This window comes from Neofelis nebulosa, chromosome 15 (assembly GCF_028018385.1).
Source record: "Neofelis nebulosa isolate mNeoNeb1 chromosome 15, mNeoNeb1.pri, whole genome shotgun sequence".
NCBI lineage: Eukaryota > Metazoa > Chordata > Mammalia > Carnivora > Felidae > Neofelis > Neofelis nebulosa.
The window spans coordinates 25,214,094-25,238,222 of record NC_080796.1 but is presented as its reverse complement, the minus strand read 5'-3'; the positions used below and the strand labels follow the sequence as shown (position 1 = coordinate 25,238,222).

At 48.0% G+C, this 24,129-nt stretch overlaps 1 protein-coding gene across 6 annotated transcripts in view; it reads left to right on the top strand.

The window, feature by feature from the left end:
- ASTN1 (astrotactin 1) overlaps positions 1 to 24,129 on the top strand; it is a 303,122-nt gene that overhangs the window by 134,682 nt on the left and 144,311 nt on the right. For 3 of the 6 annotated variants that reach the window (XM_058700150.1, XM_058700154.1, XM_058700148.1), the window contains exons 3-7: positions 10,377 to 10,770; positions 12,247 to 12,393; positions 13,399 to 13,506; positions 17,812 to 17,961; positions 18,988 to 19,179. In XM_058700150.1, coding sequence (XP_058556133.1) covers positions 10,377 to 10,770; positions 12,247 to 12,393; positions 13,399 to 13,506; positions 17,812 to 17,961; positions 18,988 to 19,179 — 991 coding nt within the window. The remainder of the gene's footprint in view (positions 1 to 10,376; positions 10,771 to 12,246; positions 12,394 to 13,398; positions 13,507 to 17,811; positions 17,962 to 18,987; positions 19,180 to 24,129) is intronic. The other 3 variants (XM_058700151.1, XM_058700149.1, XM_058700153.1) reach the window with 1 other exon arrangement.

The following is a 24,129-nucleotide window of genomic DNA, read 5'->3' as shown; positions in this document are numbered from 1 at the left end:
GCTGATTTCACTTAGAAAATATCCACCCAAGGGGCGCCTGGGTGGTTCAGTCGGTTAAGTGTCTGACTTCGGCCTAGGTCCCAATCTCGCGATTCGTGAGTTCGAGCCCCGCGTCGGGCACTGTGCTGACAGCTCAGAGCCTGGAGCCTGATTTGGATTCTGTGTCTCCCTCTCTCTCTCTGCCCCTCCCCTGCTCATGCTCTCTCTCTCTCTCTCAAAAATAAATAAATGTTAAAAAAAAAAAAAAAACATCCACCCAAGAATAGGTATCTCCAATAGATTTCCCTTGCCTGCGTCAGAATGACACAATAGATGATCACAATAGATTTCCCTTGCCTGGTAAATATGGCCACCATTGGCACAATTAAATTACTGCTTGAAATGATGCATTTGGTTAACCCTGTGATCAAGCTTAACTGAAGAAGATTGGGGGCGTCCAGGACATCTACCGTGTAGACTGTCCACAATGCAGACATTTGGGAATCCTTACGTGTATAATCCTAAGAGTTATGTGTAGGTGCAAGGCCATTCAGGGCTTAATTTAGAAAAGATGGAGGTTAGGGAATTGGGGCCCTGGCCCAGGCCCAGATGGTGGGCCCCTTTCTACTCAGCCAGGTCATAGAACATCATTAAGACCAGTGGTTGAGTCTTGATTTGGCTTTGTACTAACTACCACACGAACCTGAGCAAGTGACTTAACCCCTCTAATCTGTTTTCTCATCTAAGAATGGAAACAGTAATTTCTGCTACTTACATTTATTGGTAGGATTAAATAAAATAATGAATGTAATTCACCGTGTGCTATGTTTGGCACATGGTAAATACTTTACACATGGTAGTTATTATTCCTTCTTCATTGCTTCGATACTGAAGGAATAAGGCAGTGTGTCCATAGAATTACAAAATAAGACAGGAATTTAGTAGGGGGGCATGGATTAAGCATGTGTAATGGGATTGCTGTAGATGCCGAGAAATGCTTTCATAGTGATTTGTAGCCTTTGAGATCTTCACAAAACTAACCCTCAGCTTGGTAGGTTTGTCACCTCTCCTAGTACAGACACTGCACCATTGGAGATTCCACTGAGAGGAATCTCCTGGGCAGAACTCCTGAGTATCTGACTAGACCCTAGCACACCAGACCTCACGGCAATTATTATGACCAAGTTGTACCTTCCTGCGTGGGACAGGAATATGATCAAGACCCACACCCTATGTGTTGGGTCTTGTACCTAGCCCGTGACTAGCAGGTATCTCTGAAGAGCACAGCTTTTAATGATCCGTCTCAGCTTGTTTTTTGTTTTTTGTTTGTTTGTTTGTTTTCCGGAGAGGAAACAGAGCTTTTAAGTCTTCACTGGTTCAGAAAGTGATATGTACCACATTCAGGGAAATCTTGCCATCTCGAATGTCTCCACCCTGCTATACCCCACTTTTTTTTTTTCAGCTGAAGTCATTGGAGTCTTGACAGGTACCTTGCATACAGTCTGCTCTCAGTGACTAGTCATTAATGTTGTTCATTTGCTCACCCCCAGCTGCTGCCCACAGAGCTATTAGGTCTTTGAGACCTCTCACCTCCCCTTGGGCTGGGCTGCCTGACTTTTGGGAGATGAGAGGAAGAGGGGTTTAACAACTCCATTATGTTTAGAGAGAAGGAGGGTTAAAGTCTAATGGTCATTAGCATATCCTGTGCCAGCTGCCTCTTCTGTTACTTGTTCAATAATTCCCTTAATGTTTGGTCCTAATGGAGCAGATTATTGTTATTATTTTATTTCATCAAGATCACCTACTGCATAAAAACAAAGAGGAAAGGAGGAAAGGAACGTGGCCAAGAATAAGCATTGAGCATTATCCAGCTGGAGATATTTATTTATTGGCTTCATGCTTGGCTTGTGAAGTTTTGAAGGGCTGGTGCACATAGCCCATGGAGGGAGCCTGTCTCACGCAGCTCTGCCCACGGGTTGCTGAGACAGCGACCTGGAGTGCTTTTGCTTCTCTCTGGACCCTTTTATCTCCCAGCCTGCCTCTCGTGCACAGTACATGCATCTGTGCACGTGCACACACGCACATACCCCATATTACATGTGGGGCCAGCCTCTTAACACAACACTGATTGGGGGGTCCCATCCACAGTGTCTGACAAGGCACCTCTTAGAATATTGCCCCGTCTATATCTAGAGGGACGGGAGGACCTCAGCTTTGCCCAGTGTCCTGATTCCTCCATGCTCTCCCACTCTGCTGAGATCTAGGCAGGTCTTTGGAGTTAGGGGACCCGTTAGGCTAGCCTTGGACCGGGAACACCCTGCATACAGCAAGCTGCTTCTGCGCCCCCCCCCCCCCCCCCGCCGCTGCCTCACCCGGCTGCACCTGGCTTTGGCATTCTCATTAAGGCAAACAACAGGCGCCTGGTGCCACTGAAGATCCGAGAGCTCTGAGCTCCTTATGAACAAATGCACTCCTTCGTTTGCTTTGGGACAGCAAAGTTAAGGTTCTGAGGCAAGAAAAAATCCCAAGAACCAAAAAAGCAGCTCTATAAAAAGAACCTGAAAGAGGACAACTTGAAATAGCCCGGGCTGACTCCAGCATGCTAGCCTCCAGCCACTTTCCCTAGAGGGCTTCAGGCTCTCATTAATGAACCTCCTGAAGGCTCATAAAGAAATGGATGACCAACTTCCTGGATTAAAGAAGAAGAATAGTGAGCAAATCTAACCGAATTAAAACTTTGGACCTGGGAAAAGCCAACAAATAAAAAATAAAAGGCTAGCAAGCTGAGTCTCCTCCGGAGAAGAACTTTATTCACAGTGTCTTCAGATTGGAAGAGCCTTCAGATGTCAACCTGCCTAATCTGGAAGACTCTTAGTCTTAGGGATTGTCTCTTGCTTATGGAAGGCTGTCTGTTTGGTCCCCGTCTCTACCTCCCCAAATGGCATTTTAATGAGGGAAGGTCTTGGAAGGCCTTCTGTTTCTTCCCTTAGCTTTGGGTTCTTGCGCCTGGAAGCATGGGGAAGGGGTCCTAAAGCATTTGATGGCAGCCAGCTAACATAGTATCCTGCCCCAGTGAGAGGCTAACCAGGCAGGGCAGCTCTGTCCCCCACGTGGGATGTGCAATTCACGTCAGAAGCCCCAGAGGACATATTGAGGCCTCTTAATTAACGTGGTGGCCCGTGGCAACTGGAAAGCATTTCCACACTATTAAAGACTTCGGAAAACCCCCAAGGGGAGGTAATGTTCCTAATAATTTATAAATTGAACTCACTACTTAATATGCTTAACATGTTTCTCTCGTCTTCCATTTGGGAAAGAGATGGGCAGGGGATAATGGATTTCTGTTTGCCAGCCACCACAGGAAAGAGAATCTTCAAGAAGAACAAACCAAGAGGCTTTCTCTTCTAGTTTAGGTGACTCCTTCTGACAGTAAAGGGATCCTTGAGGTCAACAACATGTTACCACAATTTTGATGACATCATCTAATTTTCAAAGGCCTTATTGTGCCTTTGGGGCTTCCTATCACGGGTTCCATTGGGCTAGGTAGGGTTGATAGCCCACCTCTGAAGGATCAGTTCCCTTATTGCTGTGGTCTGTAGTTACTGGCTTTCCTGCACAGGAAGAGCTCAAAGACATTTTCTCCACCAGTTTAGAGCTATTTCCAGTTTGACAGGGATCAGTGTTAACAATCAGGAAGTTTTCAAGTTGGAAGAGTCCATTCATTTCTGTCAGTCGCTTCATTTGCTAGATGAAAGCCTGGGGAGGGCGCAGAGGAGTTAATACAGCTTGCCCAGAGCCCTTCTGCTGGTTGGCCCTGCAGTTTTACTGGTGACCTCCATGTTCTTAGTAAATGAGGTCCAGTTTTGCTCAGAAGCACAGGGTCAGACAAGACCTTGAAAAGTCATCTCTGTACCTCATCTGTTTACTGCCCCTGGAACATTTGGATCTAGATTTGAGTATGGCCGGCGATGCCATGCAGACTTGCACAGTTTTCTCCTGTTGGTCTGTCTCCTTTGAAAGCCAGAGATAGATGTAAGTGATCACTGTCATATATGAGAGAGGCCCTTTGCCCCAACAACCCTTGAGCATTGTTAGTGGGAGAAAATAAGAGACATGGACCACCAAACTTGTCTATTTCATTCTGATTTTCTAACACCATTTAATTCCTTTAGGAATATAATTTGAATTCCGTGTGTCCAGTTGCCTTGAGGGACAATTAATTATGTCTCAGACTCACTCTTCTGGTTACTCCTAGGGTGAAACGGAGCTTTGAAATGTGAGTTGATTGATTGGCTGCAGTCCCTTGACAGATGGTAGCTGGACACATAATCTCAGCTTTTCCATTTCTCTGCCAAGGGTTCACAAAACCCAAGTGACTCCTAAACTTCAGTGACATTTGATAGATGGAGATTCTTTATTCTGGGATTTACTGATCATATGACATTGATACCAGATAAGGGAAGGACTCCACTGGCCCCGACGTGTTCCCTAGGGTACTACCTCCAGTCCGAGATATCTTTACCTGCCCCAGTTTCTTCTGTTATGAGGAGCAGTGACATTTCCAAGCCCTGGTGAGCTGTTCTCATCTTCCTTTTGTGCCTGAGTTTACCTTTAAAAGCCAAATTATAGGGACTGTTTCCTCTAACTTGAATGTGAAGCCCACGAGCTCAGGAACTATACCTGTATTTTTCACTGCAGTATCTCCATCCCTGTGACCAGTAGACAAATGCCTTGCTGAAGTAAGTAAAAACTTGTTGAATGATTGAGTAATGAAATGAATGGATGAGTTACATAGCAATTGTATAAAGCTTTGCTTGCAAGCACATAGAAGATGTCTATATTGAAATACATGCACAGTTGACCTCTCCTCCCTCCCTCCCTTCCTTCCTTCTTTAGTTATTGTACACCTTTGTGCCATGCACTGTGCTTGGCCCCAGAACTTAGTGGCTCCTGCTCATGAAGTCTGTACTCTAGTAGATGAGCTGGACAGGAAAACCAAAGGAAAGATGCTTGTGGTCAGAGTTATGTGGAGGCTTCCGTGGGCAGGTCAGTGAGACTAGGGAAGAATCGGCTGAGGCTGTGTCACTGAAATGACTCAGAAGGGCAAGTAGGAGTGAGCTCAGGGTGGGAGGTGCGACGTAGACCCAGGATGAACACACAGGTCAGATAATGAGACAGTCTGGGGTTAGCCTGCATGATTGGGATGAGCATAAACAGAGATCTGCCTAGAACGTTCTGTCCCTGGGCGATCATCATCAGTGTTATGTACAACGTTGTTACACAAAGGTTTCAAAACCTGTAAGGGATCTGACCAACATCATACTATTCTCTCAGGTAAGTGCTGAAAAATGTCAGTGTCATAATAAAGTAAAAGCTGGTTTCATTTTTTTGATCTCTATTAAAGCCAGTAGAAATGATTTATTGATTTCTAAAGAAAACATATTTTTAAATGCCACTTTTTTTGCATGCAACTTGTTAACGGATGTGGAGTTCTCATCTACCCCAAACGTGCTTCTAGTTATAAAATGTTAATAGTTTTGAGAAAAATCGATAGAATAATCAGAAAATTCATGAAAAGATGAATAAAGAGCAAAACAATTTCATATCTTGCAGTAATTGTTATTTTTTTCTCGAATGTTCAGAGTTTGCAACTTGTTACCTGTCATTGGGTCCAGATGTACCTTAATGCGTTTGCCTTGTTTTGCTTCGTTTTGCATACCATAAAAATTGAAGCTAACACACATAAATGAAGAATACCCTCTGAGCACAGCTAAGGTGATACAGAAATGCAAAGCCAGGAGCTCATGTGTGAATTCCTGCATGCTTTCTGTAAAGCCTCGTGTGATGACGTCACCATTATGACGTCTTGTCTGGGATCAAATGCATGGAGGAAGTTTGTTCCTCCCACTGAATTTTATCATCAGACAAGATGTGTGCAGCTTGCCTTTCCCTTTTTGACTTGGTGACCAGGAAGCTCCTCGCTGTAGCTCCTGGTTCAGGCACTCTTTCCATTTCATCTGCCACCTCTTTGTTCTGTTAGATCCCTTGAAAGAAAAATTTTAGAGCAGCTCTGACTTAAATTGAAAATGCTTAAAATTCTCTGTGGAATTTGGTTGAAAATAATGTTAAAAGCAAAAACTATGGTTTATCACAAGAATGCAAAAACGATCGAATGTGAGCACTGGATTTCCATGTCATCACTGTAGAAGGAAAGTTATCAAGGTGGCTATATCCATGGCTTCTCCTAGTATAGTGGAGGGTCTCTACATTTTTCCCTACCCAGGACCTTCTTACTGGATAGAGCAGATAAGCAGTTCAGAGGAATTTGTGTATAGTGATTTTACAAATTATTATTATGACAAAATGTTTTTATTATATATTCATAGCATGTAACATTATTTCTGTGATTATTTATGTATGAATCCACGATTAGTAAGTCCTTGCTAAGGGTCGTGACATCTGCCACCAATTTGGGTTGTAGAAGCAGAGAAACCTTACCACAACTTGAATACCTACGTCGACAGTCCCTTTTCATGTCTATGCCGAGCCTCACCTAGTGGCTGGCGCCCATTACTAATAACCGATTAAGAAAAACCCAAGGTTGTTAGGGTCACTGACTCTAAGCAGGGGAAACATTTCAATAAAGCAAGGTTAGATATGCTAAATACACTGGCTTAGCCAATCAGAAACTTGTGTTCTAGCTCCCTATAAGTTATTATTTAAAATAAATAAATACTACTTGGCAGTGAGAAAGAATGAAATCCTGCCATGTGCAGCAACGTGCATGGAACTGGAGGGTATTATGCTAAACGAAGTAAGTCAGAGAAAGGCAGATATCATGCATGCTTGCCTCATATGTGGAACTTGAGAAACTTACCAGAAGACCATGGGGGAAAGGAAGGGAAAAAAAGTTACAAACAGAGAGGGAGGAAGGCAAACCATAAGAGACTCTTAGATACAGAGAACAAACTGAAGGTTGATGGGGGGAAGGTTGATGGGGTTGGGGGGGAGAGGGGAAAATGGGTGATGGGCCTTGAGGAGGGCACTTGAGCACTGGGTGTTGTATGTAAGCGATGAATCACGGGAATCTACCCCCAAAACCAAGAGCACACTGTATACATTGTATGTTAACCAACTTGACAGTAAATTGTATTTAAAAAATAAAAATAAATAAAAAATACTTAAAAAATAAAAAAAGTGTATGCATTATATTTAATTAAATAAATAAGTAAATATAAAATATTCCAAATGGAGCGTCTAGAGCCACACATGGTAAAAGGAATGTTATTTATTTATTTATTTTTATTTTAGAGACAAAACGTGAGCGGGGGAGAGGGGCAGAGGGAGAGAGAGAGAGAGAGAGAGAGAAAGAGAGAATTGGAAGCAGGCTCCATGCACAGCCCCGACATGGGGCTCGATCTCACGACCCTGGGATCATAACCTGAGCCACAGTCAGGAGTCAGAAGCTCAACCAACTGAGCCACCCGGGTGCCCCTGGGGAATTTTAGATGAACCTAACAGAGCGGTGCCATGAAAAAGGATCAGGTCTAGAACCACTTTGGAGCTGTCTAGTTTTATAGTTTCTCTGGGCATTAGTTTCTTCATCAGAAAAGGAGGGGCTGAACCTAGAGGTTTTCAGTGGGTCTCACAGTTGAAAGAGAAAACAAATTCTTCGTGGAAATTTAACTAAATTGAGACCTAATGATGTCCTCCAGGCTTGTGGTGATGTGTGAGGCACGCTGTCTTATTTTCACACAGAACTCTTGAAACGTGAGGGTTGGGTTAATTAATTAATTAATCTTGGGTTTGGACGCTTAGTGGGCGCCCCGTGAAAGGTCCTTTGTTTATGACGATGCCTCTTTGGACCCGCTGTCAGCTACATGTGCACTTTGAATAGTTTCTGTTTTTTGTTCGAGAAGGGAGGGTAGATCTAAGTTGGATTATCCACACTCCCCCCACCCCACCCGCTTACGGTTTGTGAGACAGAAGCCAGGGTGTGTGTGTTTCCAGTGAGCAACCCCGGAAGCCTGAGCATCACTGGAGCCTGGTGGTTAAGAACAGAGGCTCTGCCATGGGAGGGGAGGCCTTTGGTTCCCATTCCAGAACTGTTTCTTTGCTGTGTGCCCTTGGACAAGTTACTTAACCTCTGTGCCTTAGGCTTTTCAGATGTAAAATGGAGAAATAGTTGACCCTGCCTCCAGCAGCAGTTAGAAGTCAGAGCATTTAGAACCAACGTCTGATACACGGGAACAGCCCCAGAATGGACAACTGTTCTTGCTTGATTACTTGCATAATATGGGGGATGAACCTTCGGCCTGCCTCCGATCAAAACCGGGAGAAACTGATGGGAAGCACGGAGGGGCCCCCCGAATACCTCAGTGTGAGCGGGAAAGATGGTGTTTCAGCCCTTCCTGGGAGATTGATGTTTATATTGCTCTCACGGCTCTTTAGGGAATAAAATTACCTCTCGTTTTCACTAGCCTAATTCAATGTCTGACAACTCCTCTCACTCGGGAAGTTATTCTTTCTGTGTGGCTTAATTGCCCATTGTTGCGGTTTCAATTTGGGGTGAAGGAAACGATGGCGGGTCTGACTCCCAGATAAAGGGCCTGCTGAAAACACTAGCGGGTGGGACTCCGGCAAACGGGGGGCGGGCTCTGGTTTGTTTGCGGCCCCCGGGCGTGCCGCCCCCTGGATGCGTCTGCAGGGCTGGCGGGCTGCAGGGAGGTGGCAGTCAGCCAGGACCCAGAATACTTGTGTCGGGACCCCCACCCACACAGCAGCCCAGGCAGCTTCGTATTTACGCTTTCTGTGTACTTGCCTGAGAGATTTCACCAGGAGAAAGGGTTCCAACAGAGAAAAGAAAAGTCTGAAGAACCTGGCGGCCAGTGTCTGTCCCCAACAAGCCGCCTGACGTGACTTGTCTGTCACCTGGCAGCTGACTCTGTTGCTTCCTGTGTCAGCTTCTCTGTGCCTGAGCACACGGTGTGTGTACGCACGGGGACGTGTGCTCCTTTGCTCCAGGTGATGGTCAGGGAGGGAGGGTAAATGGGAAGATGTATGGGGAGAGGAACTTTATAAATTCAAGATACAGTTATCACGAGACTGGAAAAGGCTCCTGTTGGTGCATTTGAAGGAATGATCTTGACCCAGCCTGGGGTGGGTGGGGCACTGGGAATTAATAGGGGGTTTTCATCTCTAGCCTACGTGACGGGGTGGCAGTGACCGAAGCCCGAGTTGAGGTCAGAGCCATCTGGCACGCCCCCCACCTAGTGAAATAGGTTTGGAGAGATATTGACCAAAATCAAGGGACTGAATACAGATCGTGCACGGGAAGGTTTATGCCCGCCGAGCCCCCGTGGATGTCGAGGTCAGGTGTTCTTTGTCGCCGAGCGTGGCGTGTTGGCCACTGCTAGACAACCAAGTAGAGTCCTGGTGTTTAAGGAGAGGCCTCAGAAGATGGCCTGGGAGCATAAGAAGGTTGCGAAGGAAATGCCTTTGCGAGCCTGGCCCTAGGACACGGGTCTCGGTCCCTCCTTCGAATTGTAAAAGAATGAGAGATCACTCAAGGCCGCATGTGTGGGAGCAAGCTGTCCCCTAAAGCCGTAGGGATCCAAAAAGTCACGTGCAAATGGTGAGGGTCCTCCACACGCTTGCTTGTGCATGCCTAAGGGACATAAACGTAGCTTTGGATTGGTCGATGGCCTTCCCCTACTCCAATGGAAACATTTCAGGTTAGGCTGAGGATAGCCCAGATTCCATGTGACACAGTCTGTTAGGCACTGCGCACAGTTCCCTAACTCAGTCCTCAGCACCCCCTTCCAGACAAGGAATCTGAGGGGACTTGCTGGTCATTGATGTCGCTGGGGTTAGGACCTATACATGGCTGATTTTAAGGTGAGAGAAAGGAAGAAATGAGATGCCATCCTGCTGCTAAGTTGCTGCTTAAGCATCCTGCTAAGTTGCTGCTAAGTTGGCCGGAAACCAGCTTTATGTGTAACAGATTTGCCTTAACAAACTAACCCCCTCCCCTGTTTCTACAGCTGAAGTGATACACACATGCACACGCGCACACACGCACACACGCACACACACACACACACACACATCGAAAGACTTCTCTTTCAAATTGTTTGCTAAGCCAGAAGCAACTGTGGATCACTTAAATGAAGCACCGGTCATCGCAATCCCATTTTTCTCCATTTTCCTTAAGCACCCATCACGGCAGACTGTCCCTGTGCCACTGAGTGAGGCTCAACTCTAAGTGCCTCCTGCATCTGAATGAATGAAGGAGTGAATGAGTGAGTGAGTGATGGACGGTGGTAGGGGGAGGGCCGGTGCCTCTCCGCGGGACGAGCTCGCCCATCTTCCCACGTCTGTCTGCTGTCTCTTCCCAGGGTGGCATGATCGCTCTCCTGCTGTCCATCTTGTGCCTGGTGATGATCCTGTACACGCGTCGACGCTGGTGTAAACGCCGCCGGGTGCCCCAGCCCCAGAAGAGTGCCAGCGCTGAGGCAGCCAACGAGATTCACTACATTCCCTCCGTGCTGATCGGCGGGCACGGGCGGGAGAGCCTGCGCAACGCCCGCGTGCAGGGCCACAACTCCAGCGGCACCCTGAGCATCCGGGAGACACCCATCCTGGACGGTTATGAGTACGACATCACGGACTTGCGCCACCACCTGCAGAGGGAGTGCATGAACGGAGGGGAGGACTTTGCCAGCCAGGTCACCCGCACCCTGGACTCCCTGCAGGGCTGCAACGAGAAGGCGGGGATGGACCTCACACCAGGTGGGCCAGTGGGTCCTCGTCCCGGGGAGCTCGCGAGTGAACCGGGAACAGCAGTTTTCCAATCTTGGTGGCTGGTTGTCGTCCATAATGGCAGACGTGTGCCCCTTTCCCCGGGGTGGGGGGGGGGGGGCAAGAAGAGCCAGCTTTTCTGTGAGACGATGGGAGCTGTTTTCTAATGTGGGGAATCAGAAGAACAAGTATAAACTGAATCCCCCTCCACTTCCGCTTGGCATTGGGAGCACAGCTGCCTTTACATCCAACAGAAGAGTGGGTCTAGATAGAGCCCTTTTCATATCTGATAGAGCAGCCCCCAGGGGAGGGAGAAGCTACCGAAGAAAGATCAACGTGTGTGTGTGACAGTTTTGTATGTGGCACGTTTGCTTCGGCAATTTATTTTGCCACGGAGGTGGAAGGGACAGGGGTCTCTGTTTCTGTGACTCTCGAGACTTTGCCTGGGGTGGGGGTGGTGAGATGTGTTGTCTTGCCCATGGCTCTGTGGTCTTTACAAGGGTCTTCAGATAAGATGCAGTCAAGCTGTCCGACCTTAGGTGCCTCGGGTTTCTACGAGACGCTGGGTGGAAAGGACTTGGACCTGATCAGGCTGAACCAAATCGGGTCAACAAGGTGCAGAGAGGAAACGATTGTACTTTTCCTTTACGGTAGCTCTCCCGTCTCTAAAACTTCCATAAGTAAGCCACGCCTCATAGATAAAACCCCAAGACCGTGATCCCTCAAAACTTGGCTCAGTTATCTTTAAAGAAGACGTTTTTGGTCCTGAAAATTGCTTAAGATGCATGGACTTTCAGTGGGGCTTGAAGAGAGGGAAATCACATCATAAAAGTTTCCATTCTGCTTGGTATCTAGAAGAGATCCTCCTGTATGAATAGCCACTTCTAAATGAGATTTAAAGTCAGGGGACTCCTTGAGGATAGGAGACATGTCGTCAATGTCTCACGTCCCCCATAGCACCTGGCATGGTGCTGAGCCCACCAGGTAGCCATGTGTGACTCAGGGGTTACAAACCCCAGTGCATTCAGGAAGCGGCAGGGAGCCCAAACGTGTGCAGTAGTTAGGTGGCAGACAATAGGGAAGGGTGTAGACTGGGGTGGAGGGGCGAGGGGGTGTGTTCTGCCTGATTGCCCTCAAATTCGGCTTCTTTTAAAACTCTGTGTCGACCAAAAGAAAGGAATCCGCAGCCTGTATCTAGCCAGAGGGCCACAGGTGGTGACCGTAATCGATAGCAGAGTCAGTTGACTTGGATTTTCAGTTGTAATCATTCTTTTTCTCCCCTCTCTCAGTTTTGTTGGCCTCCAGAAATCAGAGAGGAGTGTTTCAGTCTCTGACAATCTCTCACTTTAAAGGTTCCTTATTTCAATTCTGTGAAACTCCGTTTACTTGGTTCATGCAGATTTCGTGGCTCTCGCTTCCTTTTGGCCTTTTCTCTGAAAGATTTTGCCTTGACTCTCCCTTACGCAGGAAGCGACAATGCCAAGCTGTCGCTGATGAATAAGTACAAAGATAACATCATCGCCACCAGCCCCGTGGATTCCAATCACCAGCAGGCCACCCTGCTCTCGCACACCTCCAGTAGCCAGAGAAAGCGGATCAACAACAAGGCAAGAGGTACCAGTGTCTGATGTTAGGGCTTGGAGGTGGATTATGTGTAGAGGCAGAACCATTAATATCCTGGACCCCCCACTCTCAGGCACGGCTGGGGGGGGGTTGTTTTTGGCCCAGTCTTTCTGGAGGCTTGTTAAGTGTTACTTACCCAAAAAATATATCAACCCTTTGACCAAGCGATTTCATAAACAAGAATTTATCCTCAGGAAATAATTGGACAAGTGCGCAAAGATGTGTGTAAAAGGCTGTTCATCACCACATTGTTTAAAAGAGCGAAAAATTGGAAATAGCTTAAGTGTCCATCAATAGGGAATCCGTTAACTACCTGCACATCTGTCTGCTGTCCAGCGGCTTACCATGCAGCCATTTAAGATGATAATATAGATCCATATTTGTTAATATGGAAAGTTGCCCGCCCATTTATTAAATGGAAAAAAACCCCGAGGCTATAAAATTGAAGGTACAGCAAAATGCCATTTTTAAGGGGACATTAAGAAACCTTTATCTGTTTCTGTATCAGAAAAAGAGAGCATACACGTCGAATGTTAACAGTTTTTCTCTGATTGCCAGGGTTTAGAGGACACTGGTTTGTTCCCTTTACACAGGTCTATGTATTTTATTACTTCCTCTTTTTCACGTGGAATGTATATTAACCCTAGAAAAAAAAGCAAAAACAGAATGTCTTCGCTTTTGAGGAGGGCAGTTTCCCTTCTTCCTTTCCCAGCCTCCATCCATGAAGGTCCTCTCTGGCAGTGCGGCTCTCTGTCCCTCCTTGCGGGGAGCACGGGCAGGGCGGGGAGAAGGTGCCAGTGAGTGCCGTCACGAAAAGGTCCACTTCTCCAATAAATCGGTATATCAGGATGCTCCAGTGTCTGTGGCTACCCCTCCCAGATTGTCAGTCAACCCGCTCTTGTTTCTATCGATTTTTCTCTCGAGCTTGCCCAGTGGTTGGGTGTCATGAAGGAAAAACTGAAGATGTCGACTTTGCTGTGCTGCTTTTCATTACAGCTGGTTCCGCCTTCCTGAACCCCGAAGGAGACTCTGGCACAGAGACAGAAAACGACCCCCAGCTGACTTTCTACACCGACCCCTCCAGGAGCCGGAGGCGCAGCAGAGGTGGGAAGGATGGAGGGGCACAGCGGGTGACAGGGCTCTGGGGAGAGGAGGCAGTTTGCTGCAGAGGTTCTGGGTCGGGTTGGGGCCCGTGTGGACCAAGGCCAGTTTCTGCAGGAAGCGTTCTTGGATCCCGACCGGTGTTTCCTCCTAAGGAAGAAAGAAGAGCCTAGAGTGGAAAATTTTGGAGAATCATCTCTCCCAGATAATGGCACTCTCAAACAAGTTTTGAAGTTGTTTGAAAGGCTATTTCTTGGTCAGAAGACTCTCAATTCCTTCTGGAAGCCTCAGGAGTCCTCTTTTGGTGTTTAGACACAGGAAATAAAGTTGATAAAGTGCATTATATGTGAAAAAGCGGACAGTGGCTGTACTCGTGCTTACCCAGCCACACCAGCCTGGGGACTGGGCGAGGTGGCGGCTGTGGGATGGCGTGCTTGAGGAATGATCTGTGGCCTGACATACGTGTGTTGTGGGATTTGACCTTTTATCCTCTATCTGGAAGAACCGCAGGACCCCAAGCCTCCCAAGTTGCCTCCTCTCTCCCGACAGGGCCCCGGTTATTTCCTTCACTCCCCTCACCACTGACAGAGTTGTTATTCCGCACAGCCGGTATCTGTTCCAGGCCACCCGATGTTCAAGCATGGCTGTTGTAGATACGTTGTAGATATCGCCACCGCCTATATGCCCTTGCTGGTACCACTGTTGTCACCGAGGGAGGTCTGGGTTCCACAGGCTTCACCATTGACTTGTTGTGGGATGTTGGATAAGGACAACAACTTCTCTGAGCCTCCCGTTTCCCCACATGTTAAGCGTGTTTAACAATGCATCATGCACAGGGCTACCGTCGGGATTAAATTATATTAAAATGTGCCCTTTTTGGTGACCGCCAGAGCGCTATGCAGTCCCATTGTTGTGGCTCCTAGACCTCTCCACGGTGTGGCCTCGGGCTTGTACAGCACCCCATCTTAAAGAATCTTGGACAGGGGCCCCTTGGGATACAGTGGAGGATATTTGAGTGGCGTCCCTCCTGTTACGCTCCATAGCATTTCCCCCAACCAATGATCGACCAATGCCCCCCAAAAGACATTCTCATTTGGCTCTCTCCTACCTCCACTTGAGTTTCCTCCATGCTGAGGGCCTTCTCCCCAGGGATTGGAAGCAGCCCTTTTAATTCCTCATTTCCAGTTTCTGTAAGCTTTGCTAATATCGGGACAAAAATCCTTCCCACCATTTTTCACAAGAGATGAGTGGGGCTCTGGGCCTAACGTCTGATGCCCCAGTATCCCTGAGGGTGAGAATGTGGATCCCTTGATCCTCTTTACATATTTATACACAGCAGATAGTCAACCTAGGCCCATCCAACCCAGAGCAGGGTGTGTTCTTCTTTAAGAAAATCCCGTTTTAGGAAAATCCGTAGTAATGAATTCGAATGAGTTTCTTTGCAGCATAAAACTGTTCCTTTAAAATACCGAGCTCTCCGAGTACATCAACTGTTTATTGCTATTAACTAGACTGTAAGCTTCTTAGGGATGGGTATGTCTAATTTATTTTTCCAAAGTGCCTTGTGAAGGATTTTGCCTATAATAGATGCTTGTAAGTGTTTGTTGAATTGAACAGAATACATCAATCAGGCCAGCAAGAAATTTTATAATGCACCTGCCATAGGTCAGGCTTTGTGATAGGAGGTAGAAACGTGAAAACATGGCACAGTGATAAGGCTTAATTTAGTATTATAAATAAGGTAAAGTGAGTTCTCAGAAGACAGAATAGGTCATTCTACCTGGCAGCAATAGGAGGCAAAGAAGGAGAAAATAAGGAGACCTGGGTTATATACAATGTATAGAATGTCTTGAAAAAGGAGGCTCTGGGGTAAGGGCGTTCTAGTAAGGAAAATAGCGTATGTGAAGCCTTGAAGGCACAAAAGAACCTGGTATTTTAAAGCAAGGAAGAGCAGTTCAATATGGCAGCTATAATCCGGGGTGTCAGTATATGGGCACACGGGACAGTAGGGATGGGGCAGGATAACAGGCCAGCTACCAAAGGATTATGTGTGTGCCATGAGTTTGCACTTGGTTCTGTAGGTCACAGAGAACGACTGGAAATTTTGAAGCCAGGTAGAGACGCTGGATGATGGGTTGACGATGCAGAAGGACCAGAGAGACGGGAAGAGGAGTAGCAAATTATTGCAGTCCCATGAGTAAACAGTGACAACGCTGTGTGATAAAAGCTATAACAGCAGGGTGCACCCAGGGCTAAAGGAACAGCCCAGAATGAGTGAGAATCTGCTCTTAAAGGTTTCAGGGAAGTGTTTACAAGGAGATGTTGTTTGAGCTGAGACTTGAAGAGTAGGTGTATGCCAGGCTGACAAGGTGACAAAGTGGCATTCTGCGGAGGAGGAGATGATATGTGCAAAGTCACAGAGACATAAACGATAATGGTCTAGTCAGAGAGTGGTAAAGAGTTTACTAGAATGAAGCTTATCGTGCAGGCTTGCGGTTTGCTAGGAACTAAGGCTGGAAGATCACACGCCTTGACTGGAGGACTTGAACCTAGCACTTCAGGTGGCATCACAGAAGGCTTTTAACGAGCACGGCCCTGGTCTGCTCTGCTTCGTGAAGTGTGCCTCTGGGCCGGGGTGGAGGGTAGGCGAGGGTGGGGGAGGTTGAGGCAGGGAGACTGGGCAGATGGCTCTTGCCGCAGTCCGGGTGTGCGATGCTGGGCGTGGGTAGGGATGGAGAGAATGTAGGCAAGAGGAACTTTGGACACCAGTGGAGAAAAGATTTAATGGCACTGGAGGTGGTGGAGGGTGTGGCTTCTGGAACAGAGGATGGAGTTTTCCCACTTGAGAAACCCAAGTAGCCGAGGGTGCCGTTCTCCAGGTGATGGAAATCGGAGGAAGAGGGAGAGTCCGGTCTCGCATTCGAGCGCCTGGGGGATATGCTGGAGGTAGATGTGCTCAGGCCCGGTCTGGGCCTGAGTGGCCCAGGGAGAATTGTAGGTGTGGGAAAACAGACCCCTCGTTGAAAGGCCGCTAACATGAATAGAATGTCTGCAGGTAGCAAGGGACCGAGGACCCAGAGTCTGCCTGCCACCCTGGAGTCTGTCATCCCAGCTACTGCCGGCTCGCCCGCTCAGGGAACGTGCTGCCGTAAAGGGTGGGTGCAGCCGTGGACCCAAACCTTCCCTGTGGTCCTGAGAACAGCAGTTCCAAAGACTCCCCTGGCCCCCAGAGATTGAGCAGTGCCTCGTCTGGGGGCGAGGACCGGTTCCTTAGTAGCTGCTCGACCCTGGACGTGCCCCGTCGCCTCTCTGATTGTCCCTCTGTGGGGGCTGCCTCCTCACATTGTGGTCACTTTAAATGATACGAGCCACATAAAGCCTGGGCACTGGCGCCTGACATAATTACGCTTCATGAGTTTTAACTATTGCTGTGAGGTTAATCTCTTTGAGACTTATTCTCCTTACCTGTGAAGTGGGTAGTTGCTATACAGACTCACAGATTCATCCTAAGGAAGCAAATAATAAAAACAAAACAAAGTATGCAACGCACTTAGCACACTGTCTGACATAATAGATGCATTTTATTTCTAGCACTAATGAATGCCAACGCGGATCAGATGATGAGAAAATTACAAAGGACACATATTGGTTGGCAACTTGCTTTCTTTCCCACATCTGTTCTGCTTCCAGGTGAAAGGTCCCTCTTGTTAACTACCATTTATCGTCTCCACAAAACCCAAAACGAAACCAACAAAAACACACCAAGAAAACCTTCCTTCCTGTTCCTGTCCACACCTGCCTGGGAAGGTGTCTTCTTCTCAGCATTATTATGTTCTCACTAGGCTGCCATTTATAACCTTACCCCAGTGCCTGCAGGACTGGGGAGACCCTTCTGGCATGGCAACATCCTCTGCTCATACAGAGAGACTTTCCTCTTTCCAGGCCCTAGAGAGGAAGAGTCACCCAAGAGGTTGGAGCTCAGCGGAGGGAGTGGAAGGGGAGAATGCCCTCCTTTCTATCTATGATTTCTTTGTGAACCTGCCCCAGGATGAGTGCAGAGAACGTGCACATGACTGGCCATTGTTCACCCTGAGGGCCACCAGTAGGCTAGGCCCCTGTGACTCCAGCTGACGGCATGGTGTTCCTCGAGGATGAAGCTCACTGGGGTCGTGAGCTGAAACATTTCCCGCCTGGGCTAGGTTTGCCCACTGCCTCCCCCGTTTGCTGGGCTGGGCAGCAACAGGCCAAATTGTCCTCCCGCTGCCAAGATTCTTACCGCCACGTGTCTTGCTTGTATCTTGCTTCCAGTGGGCTCCCCCCGAAGTCCTGTGAATAAGACCACCTTGACGCTGATCAGCATCACCAGCTGTGTAATCGGTCTCGTGTGCTCGTCCCACGTCAGCTGCCCCCTCGTTGTCAAAATCACCCTGCACGTCCCCGAGCACCTGATCGCCGATGGTGAGCTCACTTCCGAGGATGCGGCTTCCTCCCCAAAGGGGAAGTTTTCGAGTTGGACAGGGAAGATAGGGAAGCTGGGGGGTCACTGTTACTTGTTACTGTAAGCGAGGGAAAAATAAACCCAGATAAGTGAGGCTTAGGACAAATTTGGATTGTCCACAGATGAGGACAGAAAGCAGGTTAAAAAAAAACAACAACAACCATAAAACTGAACAGATTACCTCCTCTTCTCTGTACCCACTCCAGTTTCTCATTTCTCTTTGTTTTAAAATAAGCCCCTGTCTTTGTAGAGAAATACAGAGCATGCTGGATACAGGTAGATCGACACTGAGATTCCTGGCTTTTGGGAAGGGAGAGGCTAAGCGGAGGAGAGGAGGTGATTACGAATCAGCCATGCTTTGGTCTGGGTATGCCCGGGTGAGAAACTCCTAATTGCAGTAACTTGCTAAAGCCTAGAACACTGAAGCGATAATTTACTTTCATCCAGGGGGACCCCAATATAATGAGGGATTGAAACAGGTTCTGAGAGGCCCTGAATTTGTTAAGCCCAGAGCACCGAATCGACTTGTATAATGTCTGTTCTCTCTGCTGCTCTAAGGCTGAAGACAGGTGGGGACTGTCCCTGGTGTGAGAGAGCCTGCTATTTCGTGGCATGTGGAGGAGACAAGGCAGCGGGTCCCTGTTCCTTGGGCGAGCGCCAGTGCCTGTGGCTGGGTCTGATGGAGCCATGCCATGGCCATCACAGAGCTGCTGTGTCCCAGGATTCCCTCGGTCCACCCTGATAGAGACGGGACGGGGCAAGGCACCAGGGGGCGGTGTGGCAGGAGGTCCAGGTGGTGGCCGAGCCTCCATCTGCTGATCCCTTGCTCGGGGGCTCATGACAGGCCGGGGCTGGTAGGAGTAGTGATCTCGGCTTGGGGTATTCTGCAGAGCGTCCCTTACTCTGCCTTCAGTGACGTGTGTGTGTGTGCACACGTGTGCGCATTGTATGCACACACAGGCACACCTCCTTTCTCTCTCCTGCAGGGAGCCGCTTCATCTTGCTGGAGGGGAGCCAGCTGGATGCCAGTGACTGGCTGAACCCAGCCCAAGTGGTGCTCTTCTCTCAGCAGAACTCCAGTGGGCCCTGGGCCATGGACCTCTGTGCCCGGCGGCTCCTGGACCCCTGTGAACACCAGTGCGACCCCGAAACTGGTAGGCGGGAGCACCGGGCAGCGGGTAACTGTCAGAGTTCATGCCTCTTGCAATCACTCCCCTAGAAACCCAGACCGTCTCTCCCAATTTTTCCATTGCCTTTGGGAGTCTAGACCGTGCAAGCTGCCGGTGTAGTGTTGGGCCCCCGAGCATGTGGGCTTAAAATGTGTCATCTTCTGGCAGAAGCCTTGGAAGTATCTTTTCTGGGACCCCCACTCTGTATGGACCCGTTTAAGATGACCTCCACACCCATTTGCCATCCATCCATTGGATGTCAGCTACTGGGGCCAGACTATGCATGTTTATCGCAGAAAATTTGGAAAAGTTAGGAAAGCTCATTGAAGAAAATGATAATTATCTATAATTCTATCTTCTGGAGAAATCATTTTAAAATCGTAATGTCCCTTCTGATCTTTATCTGTGCATGATTTTCAGAGACTCATAAGCACACGAAGTCCAATAGCATTTCCCTGATTTTTTTCACTTTAACATTTTATCATGAAAATTTTCCAGAACCATTAAATAATCGTCAATAACATAATTTTAATGGCTATTTGGTATTCCATTGTACGTCTATATCATAGCTCACTTAAATAGTTCCCTATTATTTGACATTTAGGATGCTTTAAATTTTTAATTTTTACAAATACTACCAAAATGAATATCTTTCCACATAAACGCAGGGCACATCTGAAGTTATAGTCTTCAGATGAATCTTAGGAGAGGGGTTACTGGGGCAAAGGAGAGAGACATCTTCCAGGCTGTCATGTTACCAGATGGGGTGGGGCTTCCCTGAGAGGGTCCATATTCATGCACGGCTCTGAGAGCTTTGTGAGCTCCAGGAAACTGAGGAGTGTGGGCCTCTTCTTCCAGGTTGCTGTGCGCTTTTCTTGCAGAAAGGGTTCATCTCCAGTAGTCGTTATAAAGACCTGGTTCCAGTAGATTCGGTTCTACAGATAGATCCTTCCCAGAGAAATAGTATGATGCCTTAGAACAAAGGAAGGGGTATAATGATAGTTAAGACCCCCAAGGGAAATGTGGGGAGTTAGGGGCCAACTGCTCCCACTCTCCGTACCTCACGTACAGCCCCTCACCTCCACTACATACCACACACATATGCCTGTGTATGTGCACACACATACACATATACATACGCATCACACATTCACACACACGTACATATGCATGCACGTGCATACACACACGTGTACACGTACATGTGCACACATACACGCACACACATGCACATATGCATGCATGCATGTGCACACACGTACACTTACACACACGTGTGCGCACATAGTTACATATATACATGCACATGCACGTGCACATACAAGTACACACATACATACACAGGCACACACATATACAAACGTACACACATGCATATACATACACAGGCACACATAAATACATACATACACGTGCTCACGTACACACACACACACACCCCCCCACGGGTGTATCTTCTTCAGGTGCTGGGTTGGAGGGATATTAATAGAGGTTGAGTCCAGGAGATATAGCCTTACTTCTGTCACAACCATTGCTAGATGTCTTTGGGAGAGTAACAGGTGGCGACAATGGCTAAAGTTCACCTTCTTAGGTCTAAGTTTTCACCTGGGCCCATCACAGGTCTTCCAGGCCCGCGTGTGGAAGAGAAAGTACAGCATTTTAAACATCTGATGTCTAAGACTGTGCCTACTTGCTGCTCCTCCCACGCTGTCAGGCAAACACCAAATCAAACAGATGGGCTGTGCACCCTGCCCGAAAGCCAGTGTGCTCGGGAGAACGGAAAAGCGGCTCATGTCCAAGACGGGGCCTCTCTGTGCAGCAGGTCTCTGGTCCCCACCACTGACTTGGATTGGGAGATCCTGGGACAAGCTGAGCTGTTAAATTCACTTCTGAGAGAACCATGATCCCCAGAGGGCCTTGGAAGGCGCCACTGAGGTGTTATTTATTTATTTTTTCATGAATATAATTTATTGTCAAATTGGCTCACATACAACACCCAGTGCTCATCCCAAGTGCCCTCCTCAACACCCATCACCCATTTTCCCTTCTCCCCCACCTTCCCATCCACTCTCAGTTTGTTCTCTGTATTTAAGAGTCTCTTACGGTTTGCCTCCCTCCCTCTGTTTGTATCTATTTTTTCCCCTCCCTTCCCCCATGGTCTTCTGTTAAGTTTCTCAAGATACACATATGAGTGAAAACATGATGTCTGTTCTTCTCTACTGAGGTTTTAAAGAGCAGAAAGCACTTTTAATTACATGTGGGGAGAAGGGATTGGTGTTTTATGCATGGAGGGGTCTTAGAGAGAAACGACCTTCTTACTTTAGATCGATGTGTGAATTCCCCGAGAAGGTGCATAACTCACTCAAAGCCCCCACGGCTTCCTAAGCCATAAGTCTGTGTTCTATCCATCATGAAGTCAGAGCAGAGGTGGGATTATCAAGGGTTGCTTGATTTCCCCAGACATGTCAGATCCAGCATATCTGTCACTGAAAACTATGCAAACAACCATCATTATACTGAGCATGCTTCCCAAGCCAGGAACCGGGTGCCTGCTTGTCCACAGCGAAGTTCCTATCACCTCCCTCTTCAGTCTTCCTAGACGTCTCATTGCTAATCCTTGCTGAAAATGACTTTGGGAAGCCCTCCTCTGCCTGTGGCTTCCCCATATCTGTGACAATTAATGAATATCCAACTGGAAAGCCATGCGGGAGACTGCAGAGAGGAACCCAAACCCCACAGCAGAGCTAAGGTGCATCGTCTTCATTTGGGGTAGCAGCTGAGAAGTGCTGCTGCGGAGACTTTTGTTTTCATTAATGCTGGAATTGGAAACCCTCCCCCTTCCTGCCCTGCTTCTTCCCGCACGTGGGATGATGTGGTCATCCCACACGCTCATCAGTAAGAAACTTTATCGCCTCCCACACTCCGTCCTAGAGCCTTTCTCCAAAGAGCTGAGTGTGGGAATTGGCTGCAAGTCAAGCCGACGTTATTTTTGCAATCCTCCAGCTAACTCACTTGGAAATGTCACCGTGTTGGGACGTGTGCTTTCCCAGCCATGCCGAGAGGTCTGCCCATATGGAGATGTGGAACAGTGCAAGTGCACGTGTGTACTTGTTCACACACGCACACGCACAAACACACAAACACGCACGCTCAGTCACTGCAAAGGAGCATCCTCTGGGGCCTGGAGCTCTCCTTAGGCAACCTTCCAGAACGTTCCAAAGTTAAGCATGCGTTTACGCATCACCTGCACAGTGGTCCAGAATAGCAGCTGTGGTAGGCAGAATATCCCCCAAGGATATTGTCCCCCTCTTCCCCAGAACCTGTGAGTGAGTTACGTTATGTGGCAAAGATGAATCCGGGTGGCTAAACAACAGGCTTTAGAATGAGAATATTCTGGGTCAACCAGGTGGGCCTAGTAAAATCACTAGGGTCCTTAAAAAGTGGAAGAGGGAGACAGAAGAGGAGGCCAGGATGATACGACACGAGAAGGACCCCACCAGCCACTGCTGGCTTTGTAGCTGGTGGAAAGGGGCACGAGGCAAGGAATGTGGTCAACCTCCAGAAGGTGGAAAAGGCAAGGAAACAGATTTCTCTTCTCCAGGCTCCAAAAAAGAATGTGGGCCTGCAGACACCTTGTTTGTAGCCCCCTGAGACTTATGTCAGGCTTCTGATCTACAGAACTGTAAGATAATAAAACAGTGTTGTTTAAGCCGTGAAGTTTGTGGTCATTTTTATGGCACCTGTAGAAACAGAAGGTGGGAAAGGGCAGAGAAAGAACGAGCATCGTTAACGTTACCCTTTGTAGCTCCCAGCCCAGTTCATAGAGGTGGCTACATGGATCTTCTAAACATGCATCAGAGGTCTCCAGAAGAGTGAGCTGGAGGAAGCCTGCTGATCTGTTTTCCATGTCAGCCTCCCTCCTACGTTGTAGCAACACACTCTTTGGGAGAGATGTAGCATACCTGGAGCTCTTAGCCCAGTGCCTGGAAGCCCTCGGCCAAGTGCACACTGACATTCTTCCCCAGATCTGCCCAGGTTTGGAACCGTAGGTGTGTCTCAGGTCCGGGTGGGCTAATGGCAAACCACTGAGGTTGAATGGCTTAGTGCTCTGGTTGGATCCAGCCAGAGGTTGACTTTTGCTGTACTTTCTAAGGGTTTTTGTTTACAGTTGTATGTTTGCCCGATTGCTTGTTTTCTGATGGAAACACAGACTAGCTGGATTTAGCAACTTCTCTCACTACTCCATCCCCGGACTTTGTTCTGCCAGTTGGGCAGCTGTGGAGGCATCACACACACTTGCTTGATTTCACAGCCCCCGTCAATCCTGGCCACAGACACTGCCCTTTGCAAGATATGTAGCTTTTATGTGTCTACAAGCAGCACGGGCATCCAAGCTAAATCAGATTTTACTGGCTATCCAAGATTGCCATTCACCAAAATTCTTTCTACCCCAGATCTTTCTAGAGGCCAGTGCTAACCATAGAGAAATGTGTAAAACCTGGCGAGGGCCATTGGTCCAGTTTCCCAGACTCAGTGGAGCCCTCCTCCCCTTTCCTTGATCTGAACCACTGCTTCTCTCTCTTGAACTCAGTTTGGCAAAGTAGCATGGCTTTCAATTTTGTTCTTGCCACCTGGATCACCCACTCATTCCAAACTCCATTAAAACCCCTTCCTTCAGGATGTGCAACTGGCGTACTTCCCTGTCTGCCCTCCCAGGGTCACATGGGACCGTTTGACTCTGGGCCCGCCTCTTGCCTGATGTCTCCACAGGGGAGGAGACCAGGAGGTTAGATGTTACCGTAGTCCAGATGTCTTACAGAGATTGCCCTTTTTAGATGGAGCACACCAGCCAGTTGCATTTAATAAAAGCCAACAGCTACCTGGAGGATAGGTAAGTCAGGGCTTTTGGCCACATCAAGTCCAGCCCAGTCATGTCGGAGGAGCCCTTAAGTCAAGGTT